The sequence below is a fragment of the Nomascus leucogenys genome, chromosome 8 (genome assembly GCF_006542625.1).
Source record: "Nomascus leucogenys isolate Asia chromosome 8, Asia_NLE_v1, whole genome shotgun sequence".
Classification (NCBI taxonomy): domain Eukaryota; kingdom Metazoa; phylum Chordata; class Mammalia; order Primates; family Hylobatidae; genus Nomascus; species Nomascus leucogenys.
The window spans coordinates 32,546,112-32,570,282 of record NC_044388.1 but is presented as its reverse complement, the minus strand read 5'-3'; the positions used below and the strand labels follow the sequence as shown (position 1 = coordinate 32,570,282).

The window sequence follows — 24,171 nt, the reverse complement described above, 5'->3', positions numbered from 1 at the left end:
TCCTGGAGAGGAGAGTGTCTATATACGTTATTTGGAATTCTGGAAGGAACATTTGTCTCTTTTCCCCTATTTATTTATTCAGTCATTTATTTGCATCAGCCTAGACTCCTATGTTTATTTTATCCTTTGAGATATGTTCTGGAACCAGGTTATTTTACTCTGATATCGTTGCAGCTTCAGCTGGAGCTCTTTCAGCGGGCTCCCGTGCGCTCCCATGTCCTCTGACATGCTCCCATCCTTTTGTTCTTTGAGCACATCCTTGCTTTCTGGCACTACAGAGAGCTCCAGGCTTGTCTTATATTTTCCCCGTCCCAGCTCTAGAATCGGGCATTTCTTCAAGGAACCCTGGTTCTTTTCAGTGGTAATGGTGTTTCGAAATCAAGATCTAGATGGATCCTTTTGTAGTTTGAGTGCGATGATTGGCTGTTCATGTGCGTGTATGAGATGTGCCACCCTTGAACCTTGTCATGTCTGATGTGAAAAAATTTAAAAAGATCTGGGCTCTGGGTGCGCCTGTTACCACTGGAGTGTCATCGCTTTTCGGCCCTCTGAGCTGACAGAGAAGGAGATACATGTATGTATACTAACCCATGTATATGCACATATCTGTAATTGTTTCTGTATCTCTCCATATGTATTTATATTAAGCTAAAAATGAGCTCATGGGGATGGCTCTGATTGTCATCCTTTGCTACAGGTTGTCTTTTTGCCTTAAACCATTTCTAGTCAAAACATTGTTTTCCATGCTCGCACTTGGGGAGGCTGAGCTGGAGGATCAGTTGAGCCCAGTAGTTCAAGACCAGCCTGGGCATCACAGGGAGACACTGTCACTACAAAAAATAAAGAAAATGTAGCTGGTTGTGGGATACCCACCTGTGGTCCCAGTTACTCGGGAGACTGAGATAGGAGGCTCACTTGAGCCCAGGAGGCTGAGGCTTCAGTGAGCCATGATCACACTACTGCACTCCAGCCTGGGCAACAGAGCAAGACCCTGTCTCAAGGACAACAACAACAACAACAACAACAACAACAACAAAAACAACAAAAACACATAGTTTTCCAAAGTTAGCTGTCAGCTACTTTTTTTCCCACCCCTTTCAGTGACGTGATGTCCTATGTTTGTAATACAGTTAAATTCTCTTGTCCACATTCCATCTTGACATCCCCTGGTTGATTAGATTACTTTTTAACATGACATTTTATGAACTTTTTTATGTTGCTATATAATTTTCATATTTGTTATTTTGGCTGCATTGAGTTAATAATATGCTGCAATTAATATGAAACTCTTTTGTCAGAATATAGGTTGTTTACAATTTTTCAGCATTATGAATCACCAAGAAATAACTTTTCATGAACTACCTTCTGGTTTAATTTTTGTTTTTTGTTTTTCATTATTCTCTTAGAATACTTCTTAGGAATGGATTTCCTGGGTCAAAAGATGTACATAGTTTGGTGACTGCTTTTTCGCCAGATTGCCCTCTGAAAGTATTGTGCTTGTTTAAAATGCTCTCTACTATTAATAGGTTTTCCAAAACCTTTTTGGGTTTTATAACTTAAAAAATAAAAATAAAAACCTTTTGACCATTTTGATGAATGTAAGATGCCACTTCATTATGGCAATAATACTCACTTTTTAGTTTACTAGCAAGGTTAAACAGTGTGCCCCATCTCATACTATTTATGTTTTTGAGGACTATATGGTGAAGGAAAAGAGGATTATGAACTCTATGCTGGAGCAAAATTCTGAATTCTTTTAGGCAGCTTCTTGCCATTTTGGAACTATTAGATTTGGAGAAAATAAATTATGGCATCAGATTAATGTATTCTTTGGGGGATCTGCTGTGTCAGAAGATGGAAAATACTGGTGGTAGCCCCAAGTTCACATTGCCACAGTTATTACTTGTTTGAATGGAAGTTCAATTTCTCTTTCTTTTGGAAACACATAATGAACTCAATTTAATTTTTTCTGGTAAATACGGGGTCTCACTGTGTTGCCCATGCTGGTCTGGAACACCTGCGCTCAAGCTGTCCTCCTGCCTTGGCTTCCCAAAGTGCTGGGATTACAGGCGCGAGCCCCTAAACCCAGCCTAATGTGTCCAGTTTGAAAGTGTGTGCTCCCTGAGGAACTTTTACCTGATTAATTTCCTGCAGTAAATGACATAGCCGTTGTACTTAGTAGTACCAAGGAGGTTGGAAATGCAGTAAGACTAAGGGGTTCATTCAGACTCTGGGGCCAGACTGCTGGCTTTGAATTCTGGTTCTGCTACTTACTCACCACGTGACTCTGAAAGTTATTTAACTGGCCTGTTTCTGCCTCTGTAAAAGGGGCATCACCTCACTTATTCATCTTTGATTTTGATACAGATTTCTGTAGAGAAAAAGGATCAGTGTCATTTCTATTATTTCTTCCTCACAATGAATGGTTGAGATCTACCCAACAAGAACTTTTTTCCTGATTAAAGCTGAGGATAGATGAACTACCAGATGTCTGAGAACTAAAACTACACATTTTCTTTTGCGAGGAAGGTCATAGGGACCTCGGCCAGGAAGACATCCAGTTGTCAAAAATAGGCACCATTTTCCACAAGGTTTCTAGAAGTCAGAATGAGAAGAAAGAGAATAAAAATTCTCAGACATAATTATAATTAATATTCTGGCAGTTTTTTTCATTTCCTGTTTTGTTTTGTTTTTTTACTTATTAAGTGTCAGTATTTTTCATATTATAGCCTTCTCTTTTTTAAACAAACATTCCCATAATGCACACAGTAAATTAACTTTTCAGTTTTCTGTAGCAGTTGAAGAACCTCTGCTTTTAATAAAATCATGCCTAGTAGGTAAGGCAGCACATGTCCTTTGAGTGCTCCAGTGTCAATGGATAATGAGGTAGTGGACCAACTGGTTTATTTTTGTGTTTCAGGGAGAGAATATAGAAGACATCCCAAAGGAAGTGCTGATGGACTGTGCCCACCTTGTTAAGGCCAATAGCATTCAAGGTCAGTTCTCCTAGAGGTGTTTTTAGAATTAGCACTGACTTTCTCTATGTCTGAAATGGATTACATTTTAGTGAGCATGCTGTTGACTTTGGCCTCCATCAAAGGAATAATATGTGCTGTGCCTTTGCCATGTTTTGTTCTTTAAGATGGATGGCAATTTTGCTACTTGTCAAAGAACTAAAAACTGATCTCCCTACCCCTGTCATTTTGACGGTCCTATCTGAGTCTCGGCTCTTTTTACTGTTTCCTTACCTTGAATAGAAGGTTGTCTAGATCTGTCTGTACTTAGTGTTATTATAAAAAGACTTTGGGAAATTTGGTAATGTTGATAGCTAAGCAAGAACAATGTGTTTTATGGCTTTATTTTTAATGTTGTTTGATATCTTTATTTCTATTATTTGTCATTAGATTCTAGAATTAAAGTCCCCAAATCATGCTTTTCTACTTTTTCTTTCCCTCCTCCTCTTACATACTTTTTCCCTCTTAAATTGTGAAGTTGTCAAGTCAGTTGATCTTGTTACTTCCCCTCCCCACGGAAGAGAATCTTATTTAGTTGGTCTGGGGTGATTCCCAAATATCACTGCTTTTAAAAGCTCTCTGGGTGATTCTCCTATGCAGCGTGGGTTGAGAACAATCAGCCTAAGTGTTTTAGGTGGGGCTTGGCATACTGTGCTTGGTGATTACCTGGTATTTATTTCTGCTATGCAAGATTTCATCTAATAGTCATGAAGGGTCAAGAAGGATGATTATTAGGGTAGGGGTGGGGTTTAAGAAGGGAAACCAGGAGGTGGTGCTCTGCTAAGAATGAGCCAGCAGATCCGATTTTAGGGTGTAGAACACAGGTCTAGATCGGGCAGAGGTTATTGTGGCTTGAGATGGAGCGGAGGGATGCTCCAGAGGGTTGGAAAGCAATCGTGGTTTGGGTAGAAGATAAACATGGGGCAGACTCACAGATGATAACAGGTACCAGGAGTTGGCAATTACAGGACAAGAGCAGCGCAGCATTCCCCTTTCCCCGACTACACTTCCCACACCTTCACTTAGGCAGCCTGAATGACGAGTCAGCACCTAGCCAAAGAAGGTAGAACTGTTGCTTTACAGAGCCACTGATTTTCAACTCTATAAGTTAACAAATTATAACACATTTTGGGACATTCCATTTTATGAGGAGAACAGAATTTTCTAAGATTTTCAGCTAAGATCTTCAGTTACTGAAATAACAAGAAGAATTGAAACAATCATTATATTCTTTCCTTCTGTGTTCCAACTTCCTTCACGTGTCCTTATCCCTTCCTATGCCGCTGGCTAGCAGGCATGTCTTTGTTAAAAGAGCTTTGGAGGCCTTATTCTTGGCCCAGCTGCTTTCTTCTTAATCTCTTCATAGTTTACTAATTCTAGAGAGAACAAAGAGGAGCAAAGAGTCATGACACTGAACTACTCTTTCTCTTCTCTTCAGCCTTCTGCAACAATAGCTCAGCTAGCAAATAAGGAGCTAAGCCCAAGGGTCTTGCTCTTGTGAGTCAGTAGAAGATGATGTGCCAAGGAGTGGAGAAAATGGTCATTGCTATGAGATTTCCAGAGGACACTCCACTTGTGGCACTTTGTAGGGACAAAGTTTTCCCCCAGTTTACCACCTGCAGTGCTCAGAACCAAGGGCTTTGGGGGTAAATTTGTTTGTCGCCATAGAATCAGCCTGTTCTGGGTCATAGGTCTAGAATCTTAGGTCAGCCTGTTCTGTGTTCACCCAGTGAATCTTTTCCAGATTAAACTTTTAAAAGTTTAGAAACTGTCTTGACTCTCCTCGGCCTAAACTGTTCAGTCCGGACTTCTGAAGCCAGCATTTAAGTGTCTCTGATTTGACTGCGGACTTCTTTCCCTTCACGTATTGCACGCTACAGCCAAAGCCAATATTTGCTGTTTTCTGACCTTGCACTCGGCTTATATTGTTCCCTCTGCCCTCAGGTTTGTCTTTGTCAGTCATCAGAGTCCAGATTCAAGCTAAGGTTCAAGGTCCACATAGTGGATGTAGTGGTGGTAGTAATTGCTAACATTGATGGAGTGTTAATTACATGCTTGGCCCTGTGCTAAGTACTTCACAAATTATCCACCCTGTTGAGTTAGATATTATTTTCATTTTATAGAGGAGGAAACTGATCTTAAAGAGAATTAAGGAACTTGTTCAAGGTCTTAGAGGTCTGAAGTACAGTAGAGACTGGATTTGATGTCACCCCATTTGGCTCAAGTCTGCTGCCGTAACCCCTGAGCTCTGTGAGCCTCCTCGATGAAGGCTTTTCCCTCTTCAGCTTTGAGTGGCCCCACTTTCTCTGTGCTGTCTTAGCAGTTTCCTGTAGCTTTCCAACAGCATTTGATCAGTTCCCCTTTTAATCCAAGTTATTTATGTGCTTACCCTGCTCCATTAGAATCGTGGAGAGCAGGATTCATTGTCTGGTCATGTTTGTGTCCCCCACAGTGCCTTGCACATGGAGATTTTCTAAAGAAACTTTATTTAGAAAAAACTTTCAGATATACAGAAAAGTTGCAAGAATAGTACGGCTACCATATACCATTCACTTAGATTCATCAATTTTTAAATTTTTCCATATTTATTTGCTTTATATATTGCATACCCATTAACCTTTTTAGCTGAACCATCTGAAGCGAAATTGTAGATATCATGACCCTTGAACATGTTCCTCTGAAGAACATGGACATTGTCTTAAATAACTGTATTACAGTGGTAAAATTCAGGAAGTTTAACATGGATAGAATACTGTGTTCTGATATACAGTCCGTATTTAAGTTTTGCCACTTGTCCCACTACTGTTTCTTTATAGTTTTTTTTTGGATCCAGGGCCATGTGCTGTATTTACTTGTACTGTATTTACTTCTCTGTAGTCTCCTTTAATCCAGAGATACTGTTTTGTCTTTCAAAAAGTACAGACTAGTTGTAGTAATGGGATTACTAACCCACAGTTGGGGTTTGTCTGATCCTTCCTCTGGATTAGAATCCCATCATGCACTTTGGGGGAAGGAATATTACATAAGTGAAGTTTTGCACATTATAGTCAGGCAGCACATGATGTCATTTTCTGCCATATTTAGTGGTGTTAACCTTGACCACTTGGGTAAAGTGGTCTTCCAGCTTTTTCCAGTGTACATGGGGATTTAATAAACATTGAAATCTCTTGCCGTCTAATTTGGAAGGACCAGAGAGAGCGTCAGACCAGTGATCAAACTGCGATTTCCAGAGCTGCCAGGGAGGGTATTGGGGGTAGAGGGCATGAGTTGTGGAGGCGGCGGTGCAAGGGGCAAGAGGAGGAGTGAACAAGGTACCTGGCACTTCTTCCATCCAGAGCACCTCTGCTTTGATGACTTCTGTGTTTTCTTTGGTAAAAGGGTTCCACTGCTGAAAGAAACTATAAGCAAAAACTGTTAAACTAGTCCAATTTCCTCACATTTCATATGAGATTCAGAGGGCTGGGGGACTTCTCCAGAGAGGCTCGGCTAGCTCGAGGTAGTCCCGGATGGAGTCCAGGGCTTATGAGTCCCAGGCCATGGCTTTCCATTGCTGCTTAACCTTCAGAGTCAAGGACTTCTTTGAGAATCTGAGGAAACATATTCTGTCCTTTTCTTTTGAAAAAAACCACACTGATAAATTTTGCATCCAATTTTAGAGAGTCCTCAGAAGTCCCTGAAGCTAATCCATGGACCCCTACTTGCCACAGTAATACTTTCGTTTGAATTTTGTCAGCTTTACCATTTGCCTTTTGTGGGTGGTTTTTGAAAAAGTATTGGTGGTTTGAAACAATGGGTGGCCTGTTCATTCTAAGCCGTTTCCCTTGTTGGCTTATGGCAGTTTGCCAGTGGGAAAGGGAACACATTGCTCAGTCTCATCCTGCCTGCATGTTGAAGACAGTCTCTCTTGGCAGGCTGCAAGATGAACAACGTAAATGTGGTATATACGCCGTGGTCTAACCTGAAGAAAACAGCTGACATGGATGTGGGGCAGATAGGCTTTCACAGGCAGAAGGATGTAAGTGTTTTGTGCCACTGAAGGAGGCGGAGCCCTGATACTGAATGGAGTATCCTATCTTTTCTGTCTGACACCATTGTTGTTGAGGGCTGAGCATGATATATGTTTTCTAAAGGGAATTAAACTGGGTTGCTAAACCCCTGGAAAGCCTCACCCCTCTTCTGGGAGAATAAAACAAAAAGATGCAATATATTTTCTCCTATCTCCCTTAAAGGTAAAAATTGTGACAGTGGAGAAGAAAGTAAATGAGATCCTGAACCGATTAGAAAAGACCAAAGTGGAGCGGTTCCCAGACCTAGCAGCAGAGAAAGAATGCAGAGATCGTGAAGAGAGGAATGAGAAAAAAGCCCAAATTCAGGAAATGAAAAGGAGAGAAAAAGAAGAAATGAAGAAGAAGAGGGAAATGGATGAACTTAGGTATGTCGGAGCTGTGGCATTGAGACTGGCCTCAAAGATTATTCCCTGATGATTTTAATCATGTATTAGCCATTAAGAACGATATATTGGTGGAAGGAGGGACATGTAACAAGCTCAGTTTAAACTCAACCTTAAATCAGTTTTTTAAAAAAAGGCATCTATATTAATGTGTTGGTTAAAAGAATTGCTTGTTTATGGCAGCAGGATATGAAAGTGGATGAAATAAAATAACTAATTTTATTCATAGAGAAACCTTCATAGGTTATCCCTAGTTTGGTTTGGTTTGTAAAGTTCTTCTGGAAAGGAAAAGGTGCTGTGGGAGGTATTTACTATTGACTAGCTGTGCTATTTAAATAAAGTTGTGTTGGCTCTAAAAACCAATGCTAGTAACTCTCAAAGCTGTTTTTAAAACTCTTTTTTACATTTCAAAAGTTTAAAGTAATGTAGTGAGGTCTGCTTTAAAGCACTACATTTTTAAACAGCTAAATAGTTCAAATACAATTTGGCTCCTGAAATTCTAGTGAAGAAGGCCATGAGAATAATGATTATGTTAGTTTTCTGTTGCCATTGAAACAAATTGCCACAAATGTAGTAGCTTAAAACAACACAAATTTATTGTCTGTAGATTAGAAGTCCAGCAAGATTCTCACTGGGCTAAAATCAAAGTGTCTGGAGGCACTAGGGGAGAATCTTCCCTTTCAGCTTTGAAAGGCACCCACATTTCTTGGCTTGTGGCTCCTTCTCCAAAGCTTTCCATGGTCACAGCCCCCTGTCTGACCACTGCCTTCTCTGCTTTTAAGGAACAGTGTGATTAGATTGGGTTAATCCAGATAATTCACGATAATCTCTCCATTTTAGGTCCTTAACTAATGACATCTGCAAAATCTACTTTACCATAGAAGATAACATATTTATAGGTTCTAGAGACTAGAATGTGGATATTCTGCCATACAGTGCTGTACCCGAAGAGCCCCTAGTTGTTCTAATTAAAGGAAATTAATCCTGTGAATTCTCATCACAGAACTCTTAGATTTTTCTATGATTTTTTATTTGCAATACATATACCAAAAAGAAAAAAGGGTTACTGATAACATATATTGCCTTTGGAAATGGTGTGGAATCAGAAACATGTTGCTTAGGCATGTCCTAACCCAGTTTCCTTGGAATGCCTTGGATTCTTAGGAAGATTGTTGGGTCAGAATGTAGGTATAATGAACATGTACTGTTATTTATTATTCACATGCACGTGTTTCTGGTTGGGGTTCTGCTAAAACAGGCTTAGTAGCTTCATTTAAAATACAATGTTCAAATGGAGAGCTTCAGAAATGTTACCCTGAGTTACAATCTGCTAATATAAGGCCAACTAACATATGTTTAAATATTTGATATGGCCTAGAATTGTGAGTCTGCTTTGTGTTTGAACTGAAAGAAACGGTATTAACTCCATCAGTGAGGTAAAATTTCTGGAATTCTGAGTGATACAGGATTTAGAGCAGTTAATTCTTTTTTGTTTTGAGTTTGGAGTGGGGGGAAATTGAAAACATGCCTTTTAGTGCCCTTTATGGATCGAACATAATTTTGTTTAGGAACATGATGGAACATATATTAGGAACATAAGATCACCTAATTTACTTACAACATTGAATAAGGAAGACTAGCTAACCCTTCTGAACATTTTCCATCTGCCAAACACTGCACTGCAAAGTGCTTTACTGCATTCTATCATTTAATTCCAACAATAGCCATAGTAGATTTTTATCTGCATCTTATAGAAGAGGAAACTGAGCCTGAGAAGCCATCAAGAAACTTGTTATAAGCTCATTTGGCTAGTTAGTCTCAGTCTGATTCTCAAACCTACACATATTACTTACTATACTCTTCTTCCCTTTGTTCAATTTATTCCATTTTAAAGTAATTTTTATTCAATATAAATCAATCAAGTAATTTATAGATGTCATAATTCAAATTAAACTGCATGCTACTAAAATTAAGGACATTAGTATGATTTTTATGAGTTTCAAAAATTACAAGCATTTAAACAAAATTTGTCCACCAAAACACAGTTCTGTATCTTCTGGGCTTTTTTCCATAGTGTCATCAACATATAAAATACTCCTATTAACTGAAGGGAAGACTCAATCTTATTGAATAAGATTTTTGCTTCAAAAGTTTAATCAGTTCCACTTTCTAAGTTGTCACTGGTCATTTGTATTTTTTAATAATCTCCGTGGATCTCAGAAAACCAAAAACAATTGCTATTGTTTTATAATGGTTTATTTCCATTAACCATATGCCACACAGACAACTTTCTGTCACATGCTGCAGAAGATAGAAGAACGTGGCACAGGGCTGCAGTGCCGGGAATGGGACGCGGTGACATTGCAAGGCTTTGCTTGGCACATCCGGAGCTACTGTTTGCTGTGTTCTGCAGCATCTGTGAAATTCCAGCAATAGGCTTTAAGCCCCTCACTTGTTTTGTAATGTGTTTTTATACATTTTGCAGTGCTAGCATTCACTTTAATTTCTGTCTTTGAATCTTCCACCCAAGATATAGAAATCTATGTCTATTACTTGTTTTAATTTTGCATTCTTTTATTTGACTTTTTATGTTACTGTACCAAACATTTATTACATCAAAATTAAGTCAACCCATGTAGATGTCGAAACCAGAAGAAATAAGCAATAGTCAGGGAAATGTCATAAATAGAGGATGGGTGAATAACAGATGAGAGGTTGAGGCAGTCAAAACAAAGGTTAAGGACTATGGCTACCTGAGAGAGGGATATTTAAAAGTTGAGATGTGGCCGGGCAAAGTGGTTCACGCCTGTAATCCCAGCACTTTGGGAGGCTGAGGCAGAAGGACTGCTTGAGCCCAGGAGTTTGAGATCAGCCTGGGCAACAAAATTAGACACTGTCTCTACAAAAAATAAAATAACTAGCCAGGCGTGGGTGGTACAAGCCTATAGTCGCAGCTACTCTGGAGGCTGAGGTGGGAGGATTGCTTGAGCCCTGTTGGCTGAGGCTGCAGTGAGCTCACTGCATTCCATCCTGGGTGACAGAGCTAGATTCTGTCTCAAAAAATAAAAATAGAAAGTTGTGATAGAGACTGGGAGATCAGAATTGGAACCCAAAGCTCAGGTAATTGGAATGAGAGAAGTACAAGACCCAGGTGAAATGGTAAGTCAGTAAATGTATCATCAGTTTGAACACTGACATGAACTTGATTTTCAGGGAAAGATTACTTCAGCATGGAGGATAATGTGGAAAGATTTTAGCCTGTAACTGACAAAGCAGGAATCCAAACTCAAGTCTAATCCTGAAGCCGATAGTCTGTATCGTGCTTCCTTTGAGGCAAGGAATGAACAAACTGGCAAGGCCAGAGTCAAGGTCACACACAGGCAAGTGAAAGAATGAAAAATTAGGTACATTGTAGAGTGACTTAAAAGGTTTCCTTTGGTCCAGAATTTCATGTTGTAAGTGATAAAGAGCCTTTATAGGTTTTGTGGAATATTGGGAAAAGGTAGAGTTACAGGATGAATGAAGTAACGTGTAGGAGAGGAAATGGTGAGACCATTAACTAATTAAATGGATGACAGTCTCATGAAGAACCGACTTCTTTGTTCCTTTTTTTTATCTTATACACACCGCCACTGCCTTCTACTGTAAATAATGCTCTGTGTGCTGTGCCTCCTCATGTTACCTGTGAGCTCCTTCAGGGAAGCACTCGTGCATCCTTGCCTCCCCTTAGAGGTGGCAGAGTGCTTTGTCTGTGCAGTGAGTGACTAGTCATAAATCATGAATATACTGAGATTAGCTTCCCTGGTATGGTGATTCCTTTTTTGTTTCAATTTTAAAGTAATTTTTATTCAATATAAACCAAGTAACTTGCATATGTCATAATTCATATTAAGCTGCATGCTACTAAAATTTAGGACGTTAGTATCATTGTATGAGTTTCAGAAATTACAAGCATTTAAACAAAACTTAAAAACCAAAACACAGTTTTTGTATCTTCTGGTCTTTCTTCCGTAGTGTCCTCAACATATAAAATATTTGTATTAACTAAGGGGAAATAATTCTCCATCTCATTGACTACAATTTTTGCTTCAAAAGTTTAATTAGTCCCACTTTCTAAGCTGTCGCTAATCACTTGTATTTTTTAATAATCTCCATGGATTCAGAAAACCAAAAACAATTGGTTTGTCTCTTTCTGCTAAACACATGCCAAACATATCCCAGGCTGAAGTGCCGGGGTGCCGTCATAGCCCACTGCAGCCTCCAATTCCTGGGCTCAAGCGATCCTCCCACCTCAGCCTCCTTAGTAGCTGGGACTATAGACTCACTCCACCATGCCCAGCTATTATCTTTATTTTTTGTAGAGATGAGGTCTTGCTATGTTGCCCAGGCTAATCTCAAACTCCTGAGCTCAAGTGATCCTCCTGCCTTGGCCTCCCAAAGTGCTGGGATTACAGGCATAAACCATTACACTTGTCCCCTGATATGGTGGTCTTGAAGCCAAGATCAAAACTCTGATAGCTAAAGAGTTGGAAGGAGTGCTCTAAGCAGAGGGAACTATGTATGCGAAGACCTTGTATTGGGAGCAGCAAGGCAAAATGCAGGACTAAACTCCCAAATGTCTGAAGCAGCAGGGGTGAATGGGCACTTGGATCAAGGGGCCAGTCCATGCAGGCCCTTGCTGGCCGTGTTTGTCTTCATCCTAAGAGCACTGTGAAGCCATCAAAAGGCTTTAAGCAAGGGTTAATGCAGTGAAGCTTGTGTTTTGAGAAGCTCACTTTGCTGACCTGATTGTAAAGGGAACCAGAGTGGGTGTGACTAGGTTAAGAGCATTCCATATCACAGATGGTAGCTTAGAATATGGTGGTGACTTGTGATAGAGAGAAGTGGATTATTGTTTTTCTAGGTAAAACATTAGGATTTGGTGATAGTTTGGATTGAGGCAAAGGGCAGGGAAAAGGGGGCTAAGAATGACTCCTAGGTTTCCAGTTGGAAATGGAATGGATAGTGATGACATTCTTTGAGCTGGAGAACACTGGAAAAGAACTAAATTGGTTTGGTAGGGGGAAGACCATGAGTTGGATAGGGACATAAGAACCTGAAAATACCCTTGAGATCTCCAAAAAGATGTCAGGGAGGTAGTTGGACTAATGGAAATGGAGCTCAGAGGAAACTAAAGAAAGGTAAATTTGTTTTTGTTTTGTTTTGTTTTTGAGACTGAGTCTCACTCTGTTGCCCAGGCTGGAGTGCAATGGCACGATCTTGGCTCACTGCAACCTCCACCTCCCAGGTTCAAGCGATTCTCCTGCCTCAGTTTCCTGGGTAGCTGAGATTACAGGCATGCACCACCACGACTGGCTGATTTTTATATTTTTAGTAAAGACAGGGTTTCACCATGTTGGCCAGGCTGGCCTCGAACTCCTGACCTCAAGTGATCCGCCTGCCTTGGCCTCCCAAAGTGCTGGGATTACAGGCATGAGCCACCATGCCCGGCCCAAGAAAGGTAAATTTGTGCATCATTGTCACATAGATGGGAATTTTGACCCAGTGATTCTTTAGCCTGGGTAGATCCCCACAGCTGGGCATATGGATCCAGTTAAATCTTCACAAGTGATTTTCAGATGCACTCAGGACTGACATTCTCTGCTCTCACCACTTTTGTTTCATCAACATGTCTTTCTCCTCCTGCTCATGCAACCTGTTGATCTTGTCTGTTTTTTGTTTGTGTGTTTATTTGTTTTTGTTTTGTTTTAATTCCTTGTGGATACCACTTACTCTTACAAGCTTACAAGTCTCTCCAGAGGGAAAGACTTACTGGTCTCTCCCTCTGGGTGTCTCCCAACTCATTATCTTTGACTGTGACATTTCTCCTTCCCACTGGTCTTCAGTTTTCAGTTACTACAGTTCATATTTACTTGGGTGTCTCACTATGGCTTCAAATGCAGCATGTCTCAAACTGGGCACATCTTCTTTGCAACATTTTCCCATTTCTCCTATTTTTTTCAAATCACCCAAGCTACAAACCTTGATGTCATTGTTGTTTCTTCCCTGTATTCCTTCTTACCATTACAGCTGTTAACTCCAGGGATTCATGCCCTCAAATTGGGGTATTGCAGTAAGCTGTGGCCTGGTAAGAGTATAAGCTTAGGAGTCTGACCTGGGTTCAAAACCTGGCCTATCTTCTTATCTCTAAGATCTTGGACAACTTACTTAATCACCCTGACTCTGCTTTCTTATTTTGTACAATGGGCTTAAAATACTCTGGTAAATACTGTTATCGTGAATGGACCTTCATGTCTTAACCACCTCCTCTCTCTACTCTTGTTTGCTACAGATTATTCTTTTCAAAACATTGGTATTATGTAGTCTCACTTTCCTTTGTCTCTTGGTGTATTTGTTGTTGTTGTTGTTGTTTGAGATGGAGTCTCGCTCTGTTGCCCATGTTGGAGTGCAGTGGTGCGATCTCGGCTCACTGCAACCTCCACCTCCCGGGTTCAAGTGATTCTCCTGCCTCAGCCTCCTGAGTAGCTGGGATTACAGGTGCGCGCCACCACGCTTGGCTAATTTTTGTATTTTTAGTAGAGATGGGGTTTCACCACATTGGTCAGGCTGCTCTTGAACCCCTGACTTTGCGATCTGCCCGCGTTGGCCTCCCAAAGTGCTGGGATTACAGGCGTGAGCCACTGCCCCCAGCCGTGTATTTTTTAATAGTGCTTTTTACCGTAGTTATTGATGAATAAGTCTTATTTCCGCTCCCAGTAAGTTCTGGGGGTCCAGGCTTTGTGTTAGTCATCATTTTCTGTTTTCTTCTCATCCGATCCTCCACCCAGGCTTAGCACAGGGTCTTATGCATCATGGATGTTTAATAGATACCCATTGAACCTCATTATGGCTTTACCCAGTTGTGTATTATGGCTTCTTGCTGAACACATTGTGTTCAGTCGTGCAATCAAGACAACATAATTGGGCCCCACATCCAGCCTGATTTCCCACTACTTTACTTTGAGAACCTACCTGAGTTAGCTGGATCTTCAGCAAGTCATTAAAGATACCATCCCTGTCTCTTTGCTCATCCCACTCTCTGGATCTGAAATGCCCCCTCACTCATCCTGCCCACTTGATTGGCTTGGTTTGGGTTCCGCCTTGTCTGTGAAGGGTGCCCTGACAGCTCCTGCCCACACTGATGTGTTTCCTCCTTTGAATTCCTGTAGCGTTTACAGTCTGAGCTGTACAACTCAGCTGTGAATCATATCAGATCTTGGCTGTAGGTGAATTTCCCCATCTGAAAAGTAGGAATAATGCCACCTGTCTCGCCAAGTTATTGTGGAGGTGGTGACATGAAACAAGTAGGAGAAAGCACTTTGTAAACTACCAAGTGCTGTGCACATCTTTTTTATTGTTCATAAATATTCATCCTTTGAATGTTGCAATCCCCTTGAGCACAGAGATTATATCTAATAGCTCTTGTGTTTCTTCTAAAGCCCCTGAGCAGTGCTGGATACACAGGAAATGTTCATCAAATATTTGTTGACTGGATCACCATATTTTAAATGTGTTTTTTTTTCCTTCTAGGAGCTATTCATCACTAATGAAAGTTGAAAATATGTCTTCAAATCAGGTATGTTCAAGTGGTTTGCATGAATGTTTGCCTTGAAATAATTCACCAAGGGTTTTTAATAATTGTGTTACTGGCCATTATTGCCTTACATGTTGCAAATAGCTGACCGTGATTTGGCAACCAGGACACCACTCAGGCTGGATTCTATTAGGCACTGCGCCTCCTTCCCTGTGGACTTTCTCATGTGTGTTGTTAAGTAGGTCATCTCAGGGAAAGAGATTGTCAGAGCTTGTCTACTGTGGCGTACAGGTCTATTCATTTTATATTTACAGGGCTTTATTCTTTATTTCCCCTCTTTTCTGGTTGCAGGCATGTAAAAGTGCCTTTATTAGTGTTCTTTGTCACTGTGACTGTAGAGTCCATATTATAATTGAGTGAGAACAAAATTATCACCTTCAATTAAAATAAAAGTACTTACCCTAAGATCTTATGTGACTAAGTGAAGCCTAAGTGACAAAATTGGTTGTTTTCATGTTCCTTAGGACCTGGGATAGAAACAGATGGTGACCTATGACATAGTACTGAAAGGATCTTCTTAACATCACATCTAATTATTTGATTGGAACTATGTCAGAGAATTATTGTCCTTGAGGGCTGTCTTTCCCAAAATTTATCTTGAAGTGTCTAGAGATAGCACAATTTAGCTGCTGTTGAGCAGTCTGCAGAAAATGGAAACCGGGTGGATGTATTTTGGGATTTTGCATGTTTTGTAGTATAGTTTAAAAATATAGTCATCCCTCAGTATTCGTGGGGGATTGGTTCCACGACTCCCTGAAGCTACCAAAATCCTAGTATGCTTGAGTCCCTTGTGTAAAATGGAGTAGTATTTGCATATAACATATGCACATCCTTCCATATACTTTATCTCTAGATTACTTATAATACCTCATTAGTGTAAATGCTATGTAAATAGTCGTTATACTGTATTTTTTTAATTTATTTTTTTATTGTATTTTTTTAATTGTTTTTTTCCTCTAAATATTTTTGAGCTGAGATTGGTTGAATTCACAGATAAAGAAATCAAGGGCCAACTGTAACAGAATTTAAGATCCCTTACAAGTCTTCTAGTCAAACCCCAGATTTAGTGCATGAATTAGAAGTAATAGGATTTTACATCTTGTTTATATCTACATACTCTTCTAAAAATTTGTAAGAACAACATTCTTATTCCCGTCTCTATGAAGAACTAAGTTTATGGGGCTCCTTTGTGAATCAGAGATGTTTCTTTATAATTTATTCCTGAAAAATTCCAGAATAGCATTATTAAATTAAATAGAGCTTTGAATTCAAAGTTTAGAGACTTAACTGTCATCTGCTAATTGGGGGGGATTAAAAATCCCTTGGGCAAGGGAACTTTGTCACAGTGGTTGGGTTAGATCCTAATAAAGTCATTTAACCTCTCTGAGGGAGTATTCATCATCAGCAAAATGGAGACATATTATTTCACAGGGCTGCTTCAGAATTAAAGCAAAGACACATCGATGTGAAAGTCTTCCTTGACCTACTCAGTAAATAGTCATATTTTTATACCTTATCCATATAGTCTTTGGTTGCTGTTTTTCCAGAATATCATTATGAAAAGATGAGATATGTTTAATCCTTTCTGGAAGCTAATTTTAGATTTCTTGAAACTATTCGAACAGTTTAACACTAAACAGTAGTCTTTAACATACCACAACTCAGATGTCATTGTTGTGGTTATTTTGCTTATTGAAGTTTTCTGTATTTTAGAGGCTACTTTCCACCAGAAATCTAGTCCCCATATTATTTCATGACCTTAGTCATTTCATTCTCATCATTATGGATTTTTAAAGTTTGTATGTCATTCTAGAGTTGAGAAATAAACAAATACACACACACACGCATATACATACCTACCTACCAACCTACATACATACATATACAAACACCATCTGATCAGTGACGGATGTTAAAAGTCCCAAGACTAGGAAATTGAATTTGTAGCCCAAAAGATTGCTAACATTTCTACCCTTACTCTCCCTCTGTTGCTTGCAACCCCTGTTCCTGAGCTCCAAGTATGAATCAAGTTCAAGATTCCAAGGAAGTTTTGCACCGGGTGTTTTTATTCTCTCTTTCAGTGAAAATGTTTTTATAGTTTTTCTCCATACTTTAAAAGAATAGACTAATTCTCCTTGTAACCATCTTCTGTTAAGGGATACAGATGTTTGTGTTTTGTTTTGTTTTGTTTCCATAAGTTATTGGGGTACAGATGGTATTTGGCTACATGAGTAAGTTCTTTAGAGGTGATTTGTGAGACTTTGGTGCATCCATCACCCAAGCAGTATACACTGCACCATATTTGTAGTCTTTTATCCCTCACCCCCCTCCCACTCTTCCCCCTAAGTCCCCAAAGTCCACTGTATCATTCTTATGCCTTTGCATCCTCATAACTTAGCTCCCACATATCAGTGAGAACGTACAATGTTTGGTTTTCCATTCCTGAGTTACTGCACTTAGAATAATAGTCTCCAGTCTCATCCAGGTCACTGCAAATGCTGTTAATATATTCCTTTTTATGGCTGCATAGTATTCCTTTGTGTGTATATATATATACCACAGTTTCTTTATCCACTCGTTGACTGATGGGCATTTGGGTTTGTCCCACGATTTTGCAATGGTGAATTGTGCCACTATAAACGTGTGTGCAAGTATCTTTTTTGAATAATGACTTCTTTTCCTCTGGGTAGATACCCAGTAGTGGGATTGCTGGATCAAATGGTAGTTCTACTTTAGTTCTTTAAGAAATCTCCATGCTGTTTTCCATAATGGCTGTACTAGTTTACATTCCCACCAGCAGTGAAGAAGTGTAACCGATACAGATGGTTTATGATCCAATTTAGAACGTGATCAGTTGATTTTTCAGTTAAAGGCAAGTGTTTATATAATATAGGACTTAAGTTTTAATTTAGCATATACAGGTTCATCAAGAAGAATAATTACTGTAATTCCAAAACATAGCCCCAGACAAGTGGGGACTCTGCACATCTAACTCACAGCCTTTATAGGGAATGGCTTACTTTCGTTGATAACAACCCAGACTGTCTTACTGAGTTGTTCATCTTCAGTGTTTGGGATCTAAAGCTGGCATCTGAAGATACTAAATGACTCTTTCAAACATTGCTACTGCTTTTATTTCAGCTTAAGACTCTAAGGCAATCATAGTCTCGGCGCCTGGATATAACACAATCATTAGTCTGCTCTTTGTACAATTATTGAAGGCATTTTTACCGTGGCTTCAGTACATCATGCTAATGGAAGAGAAGCACAGAGAAAACCACTAAGTGAAGTTGGAACTAAAACCAGACTTCACAGGAACCAATGTTTTCTACCCATGTTGTATTTCTCTACCATCTTTAATAAGGGCCATGTAGATAAGCCTTAGTCTGATCCCTTTCTCTAACAATGCTGGTGTCAAGCAATGGGAAAGAGAAAGAAGATAAAACAAGTGCAGTGTTCAGGTTGTGACATTGGCAAGCAAATCAGAATGCACACTCTTAGTGAATGTTGTCCAAAAAGGAGTTAGGGCTCTACCTTTGTGTGTGGGCTTCAGGACTTGCTCGTAAGCCACACAGTAAAATCAGTCCCTTTGTGCTGTATACCATTATGCAGGTTTTTTAAATTAAAAAATGTGGCAAACCAACTAAATTGGTAAACTAGCCTATGTTTGACTTCCTAATGGCCTTTCCTATTAAAAAAGAAGAAGAGATCAAAGCCATGTTGTGAAGTCACAAATCTGTGACAATGTTGAGGCTCAAATTACTGGAACTTAAGCCAGAAACAGTTTGCATATTGGCAGAATTGTTGACACGAGAACATTGAGGCAGCATTTGCTTGGTACATTTGTTGAAGGATCTGTCATGTTTTCTTACAGTCACATTTGTTTTGCACTAGGTCAGGTGGGACTTACTTCATTATTTAGAGATCAGTGGTCACTTATTGCTGTGTATCGGGCCATGTAATGACATCTCGCAAAATATAGCTGTTAATTCAGCTATCTCAGGAAACTGACAACTTAAGGTGGAGAAATGATGAGTGAATTTGGTTATTTTGCTTTCTGAACTCAGTGACTGAGATGAGAAGGCAGCTCACTAATTAAGATAATTATAAATTTTAAATATTGAATTATTTTCAAGGCTTTTATGGTCTCTTTTTTTGTTTCCTACAGGATGGCAATGATTCAGATGAATTCATGTAAAAGGAGAAAAGGACCTTTGAAAGATGTGAATGTAGAGACAGTTGCAGACCTTTTGGTTTCATCTGTGTTCTGAAGTATAAAATACAACCAAAATTCTACCTTCATCCTACCCAGAAATTATTGATTTTCGAGTTTTAAAAAAAATTGTACCTTTTTTGCTGACAGAAAAGGATCAGATATGTATAAAATAGTTGAACTTGACAGCATATAACTTAAAGGGAAAATGTTTTTGCCAGAACATGTCTCGGTACCTTGTGAAAGCAGGCTGCCCTTGTTCTTGAGATAGACTTTAACATGAACCACCTCTGAAAAGTACTTCTGCTGCTCTGGTCTATCCCTGGAAACAGATGTCTTGAAACACTTTTCATATTCTTAAAATAATCTTCACTTCTGTTAAGAAGAACATGTTGGTGGGTAATTATGCGAATGTTTCCCTGTCCCTGATTTCCTGATTAGAAAAAAGGGCGTATGGGTTTTGAAAAAGATTTTTCAGAAGAATTGTCAGCTTCAGTATTCACGTTCCATGGTGTCATCTGGGTCTGTTAGTGTAGTGACCCTCAGCGCAGTCTGTCCCAGCGTTTACGTCCTTGCTTCCTCTGAGCAGGGGCCTCCATCTTAGTATCATCATATTTAAAGAAATTGATGGTGTTCATCAAGGTGGGGCCTGTGGTAGTTGTTGCCTGAGCACCAGGTAACCCAAGCCACCTATGTGACAACTTCTGGGCCCAGGAGTAGTTTCTCAGCATTGAGGGTAAAATAGGATGGAGTGCTCTGTTGATCATTTGGGAGATGTAGGTTACTTGATTTGTGCCTTGGGATGCAGCATGAAGCAGAAGTCCATATTGCAATTATGATTTTAGAAGGAACTAAGCGTTTTACTCACACCCACAGCAGCAAGAATGACCTCCTGCAGCAGATATTCCACCTGTAATAGCACTTTGGAACTGTGGGCAAAACCAAAAGGCTAGTGTTTCCATTTATTCCATGTTGGTGTATGGGGTTGAACTGGAAAATCCCCTGAGGCAAAACTCACTGGCCAAATTTTGAGAGGGTATAGAAAATGACTTTAGAGATGAGTGGTTTTGTGTATGTGTCTGATGATATTCAGTCTGATGTTCTGCAATTTAAAAAGTTACAATAAAGTATCATTTTTTTATCTGGAAGGACATTGATACATGAATTCTTAGAATTTGCTATAAAAAGGGTAGCCCCCATTCCACAAGCTGGTTTTGAGGGTGATCTTGCTATAAAAAACCTCATTCATCATAGTCTCAGTCTGACAGGTTCTGCAGGGGGCTATCATCTTTCTCCTCCTCTGCTAAATGCCTCTTTCTTCCAGCTGCTCACTGGGTCAAAGGGATGTCCTTTCTTAGATTGATTGACTGTGAATTCGTAGCTGTGCTCCTTCCATACTTCCAAGGAGTCCGGCTTCTACAGAATTCCTCTGTACCTCACACTGCAACACATGTAGATAGCGCTTTTGAAGAATACATATATTTTTACTATAGTATGAGAGGTCCTGGGGCTCAAACTTTAAACATTTCCTAACTCTCAGCTTACACTGGTTTAAAATGTCCAGGTCTCTCTGCTGAATTCTCTTGTTGAATTCATAGCTCTCCAACCTCCCCTGTGTTGATTCCTACGCCCCTACCCCGCAGCCTCTGTGTTTTATTTTTTTCCCCATCTCTGTTGGTCCCAGGGAAAGCAAGGAAATTTTCTTTTGAGGACTTATAGGTTGATTGCCCACAGGTCAAACTGTTGGCATTGAACTCCTTTCATTTCTTGCCATTGGATTGTTCCCTAAACGTTGGATAGGAGAATTCGAAATTGTTGCTATTTTTGTGAGCTGTGCCCTTGATCAAATCTGTCCTGTGGGTCTGAGTCACTTTGCCAACACCGTCTTCAGTTTCAACACTGATCAGCATGCAGGCGAGGGGCATGTTTAATTTACTTCACTAACTGCTATATTCTATAGCTTTAGACTCCATATTTCTTATCCACCTTTGTCTAGGCTCACGATCTTTGGGCAAGGGAGCTTTGTCACCGTGGTTGGGCTAGAACAAATATTGAGAAGTTTACCAACACAGATGTTGAGAAGTTTATTGAAAGGCACTGACATTAGCAGAATAAGTGATGGACATTAGTTGAACCCCTTCAGTGTCTATGTGTTTTGTTGTATTGTCTTTAACTCGTTCTTGAAGCATAGATGTCAGCGAGCCTTTCAGCTATTCAGTGCCAGCGGTTTTCCCCACTCAGGAAAGATGGTGTGAGCCATACACACAGCAGGATTAGACGGGGAGAGTTTCAGCTGCAGCTTCTAGTTTAAGACCAAAGCCCTTCCTCCCACTGCTGCATCTGTCTGAGGGGGGAAGCTCTTGTTTTCCAAGCTGGAACCGTTTATGAGGAAAACTGAGCAGGGTGGCAAAATGGAAAAGGAACAATTTTCTGGTTTTTCCTACCCGTGATATTGAGGCCTGCTTTTTCTTTGATTTGAGGTACAGCATGTAAATAATAAATTTCCATATTCAAAATGATCATATTAGAGTGACTGAGTGACCTTTTGATTTTAAAGCAGACTAAAATCTGACCAGACCACAATGAAAAGTATAAAATTAGCAACTTAAATTCCAAGATAAATTTCAGCTTTGACCCACCTAACTCCAGTGAATAGGTGGCAGCTCAGAAACAAGGACGGCACTGCTGCTGCCAGAGCAAGCTCACATCCAGCTGGCACTTCGTGAGAGCTCCTTCCTGCCAGGCACGTGTGAGTTCAGCGTGGGCAAGAGACTTTTATGCACATTCTGTCATTCAAAAGGGAAATGATGCCAACCCCAGATGCAGCATGTCCTGAATGAATGATCTGTAAAATACAATAATAAAAGCTTATAGTTTGAGTAGAACTGTGTGTGTGTGAGAGATTTCACTTCTTATTTTCTCCTGCAAGTTCCAGTCTCACTGATGGGATGTGCCTGCTTATTTTAGGCAAGTGGGGAGACGGAGGTACTTGCTCCCCATGTGATGATGCCCTTCACCCAGTCACAGCAGGAGGAGAGGAGCAAATCCTAGTAAAGGGAAGGTCGCCCAAGAATTCCAGGAAGAGGATTGAAGAACCCAGAGCTGAAAGGCCACAATATTTGAACACTAGCACTTGGAGTTTACAGCTTGACCCTCTGCTCTCCCAAAATTCCTGGGGGTCTGCCTGAAATTTTGGCCAAGGCAAGCCTGCAAATGTGAAGACTTCCTGGGCGGTTTCATGGATGACTGTAGGGCTATGGATTGTGTTCTGTTGATAGATTTTCACCTCTTTTATGATAGAGTTTACACTATTGTGAGAATGCTTGCAGGGAGGTTTTAGGCTCAGAGGAGCCACGCAAACATATAAGTTTTTCTCCCAGCTGTAAAAGCATATTTGAATTCTTAAATGTTTACCAGAGCACATTTGGTTTACATTTCTAGCCAGGGCAATACCTGCATCCATTGGTTTTAACTCCCTTAGCTGCTAGCGTTCTGGGGTTTAAATGTTTAAGTAAATTGGTCTATATAGGGAATGTAGTTTGAAACCAGAATTTTTATACAGAAAAATTTAGAGATGTGTGTATATACTAGGTGACTTAGCAGTGCAGTGAAAATACAAATACCTACCCAATGCCATCTTTTAACCCAGGTTTATCATTCGATTATACATACCTCTTTTTCTGTCTTAAATTGATTGCTTAGTTTCTGTCTTAAATTGATTGCTTAGACAAAACTAATGAAATCTTTATGATATCATTATTGCGTCAATTTTTGGAGGGGCTGTGAGCTTTCTACCTTAGCGGTGTGACTATAGGTCTACACCATAGCCAGATGAAACAAGAAACTGGTCTCTGCCCTTGGCATGTGCTGAGTGGCACCGACCTGGCAAGGAATGGTGGCCAGAGGAAATTATTACTCACTCTAGAAATCCATGTAGCTTTTCTAGTTCTCAAGGCTGGTGAGTGGGTGTCAATATTTAAAGCTGAAAAAAAAAAAAACAAGAAATTCTCCAAAGTCAGTGTTGTGTTTTGTTCCAACATCAATCCCATCTTGTAACCACTGCAGTGAAAATATAAGACAAATAGCCTGACATTTCACATCCTGCCTGGATGAGGCCTTAGCTGCCTGGGCTCCTGCTGGTGTTTTGGTTTCTGCATCAGCAGTTTGCTTTCCATAGACAAGGCTAACATTTGCTTATGATTTCAGAAGAGAACCGGGATCTTTCAGGTGGTAAAGGCTGATCTGTCAGACTTGAAGCTTTTTGACCCTTGGCGAAGACAATGCAGGGTCAGCACATGAAAACCACAGACTGAAAAAGAGAAAATATTCGGGGCACCGTGCAGTGCCCTGGAACCAGCCTAGCCTTGCCAGAATCATCTTCCACTGTGAAGCCCTGGTCTTCATGGAATATCCCTTCCAAACTCTGAAGTTCGTGTTTTATTTTATGTACTCTGCATCAGTGAGGCTTACATAATATTTCAAAACTGGAATTGCTTTTAGGAGAGTCTCTGGAATCAGTTGGAAGGTCTGAAATAGACAAAGCTTAAATCTGGTTCCCAAACAGCATTTTTTTTTTTTTTTTTTTTTTGAGACAGAGTCTTGCTCTGTTGCCCAGGCTGGAGTGCAATGGCAAGATCTTGGCTCACCGCAACCTCCGCCTCCGAGGCAATTCTCCTGCCTCAGCCTCCCGAGTAGCTGGGACTGCAGGCGCGCACCATCACGCCTGGCTAATTTTTTTATTTTTAGTAGAGACGGGGTTTTGCCATGTTGGCCGGGCTGGTCTCAAACTCCTGACCTCAGGTGATCCACCTGCCTACATCAACAGCTGAGGCAGAAGAGTGCAGTGGCTCAATCCTGTAAT

General features: G+C 40.2%; 1 protein-coding gene and 1 pseudogene across 7 annotated transcripts in view; both read left to right on the top strand.

The window, feature by feature from the left end:
* CCDC25 (coiled-coil domain containing 25) overlaps positions 1-23,911 on the top strand; it is a 41,941-nt gene extending 18,030 nt beyond the window's left edge. For 4 of the 7 annotated variants that reach the window (XM_012508529.2, XM_003272911.3, XM_030817019.1 and 1 more), the window contains 5 exons: positions 2,921-2,996; positions 6,926-7,029; positions 7,244-7,446; positions 15,034-15,079; positions 19,266-22,195. In XM_012508529.2, the coding sequence (XP_012363983.1) occupies positions 2,957-2,996; positions 6,926-7,029; positions 7,244-7,446; positions 15,034-15,079; positions 19,266-19,295 (423 nt within the window). In that variant the 5' untranslated portion in view covers positions 2,921-2,956 and the 3' untranslated portion in view covers positions 19,296-22,195. Of the gene's footprint in view, positions 1-2,920; positions 2,997-6,925; positions 7,030-7,243; positions 7,447-15,033; positions 15,080-19,265; positions 22,196-22,277 lie in introns of those variants that run through there. The other 3 variants (XM_030817017.1, XM_030817016.1, XR_004031309.1) reach the window with 3 other exon arrangements.
* LOC115836534 lies at positions 394-482 on the top strand (annotated as a pseudogene).
* Positions 23,912-24,171: the final 260 nt, after the last annotated feature.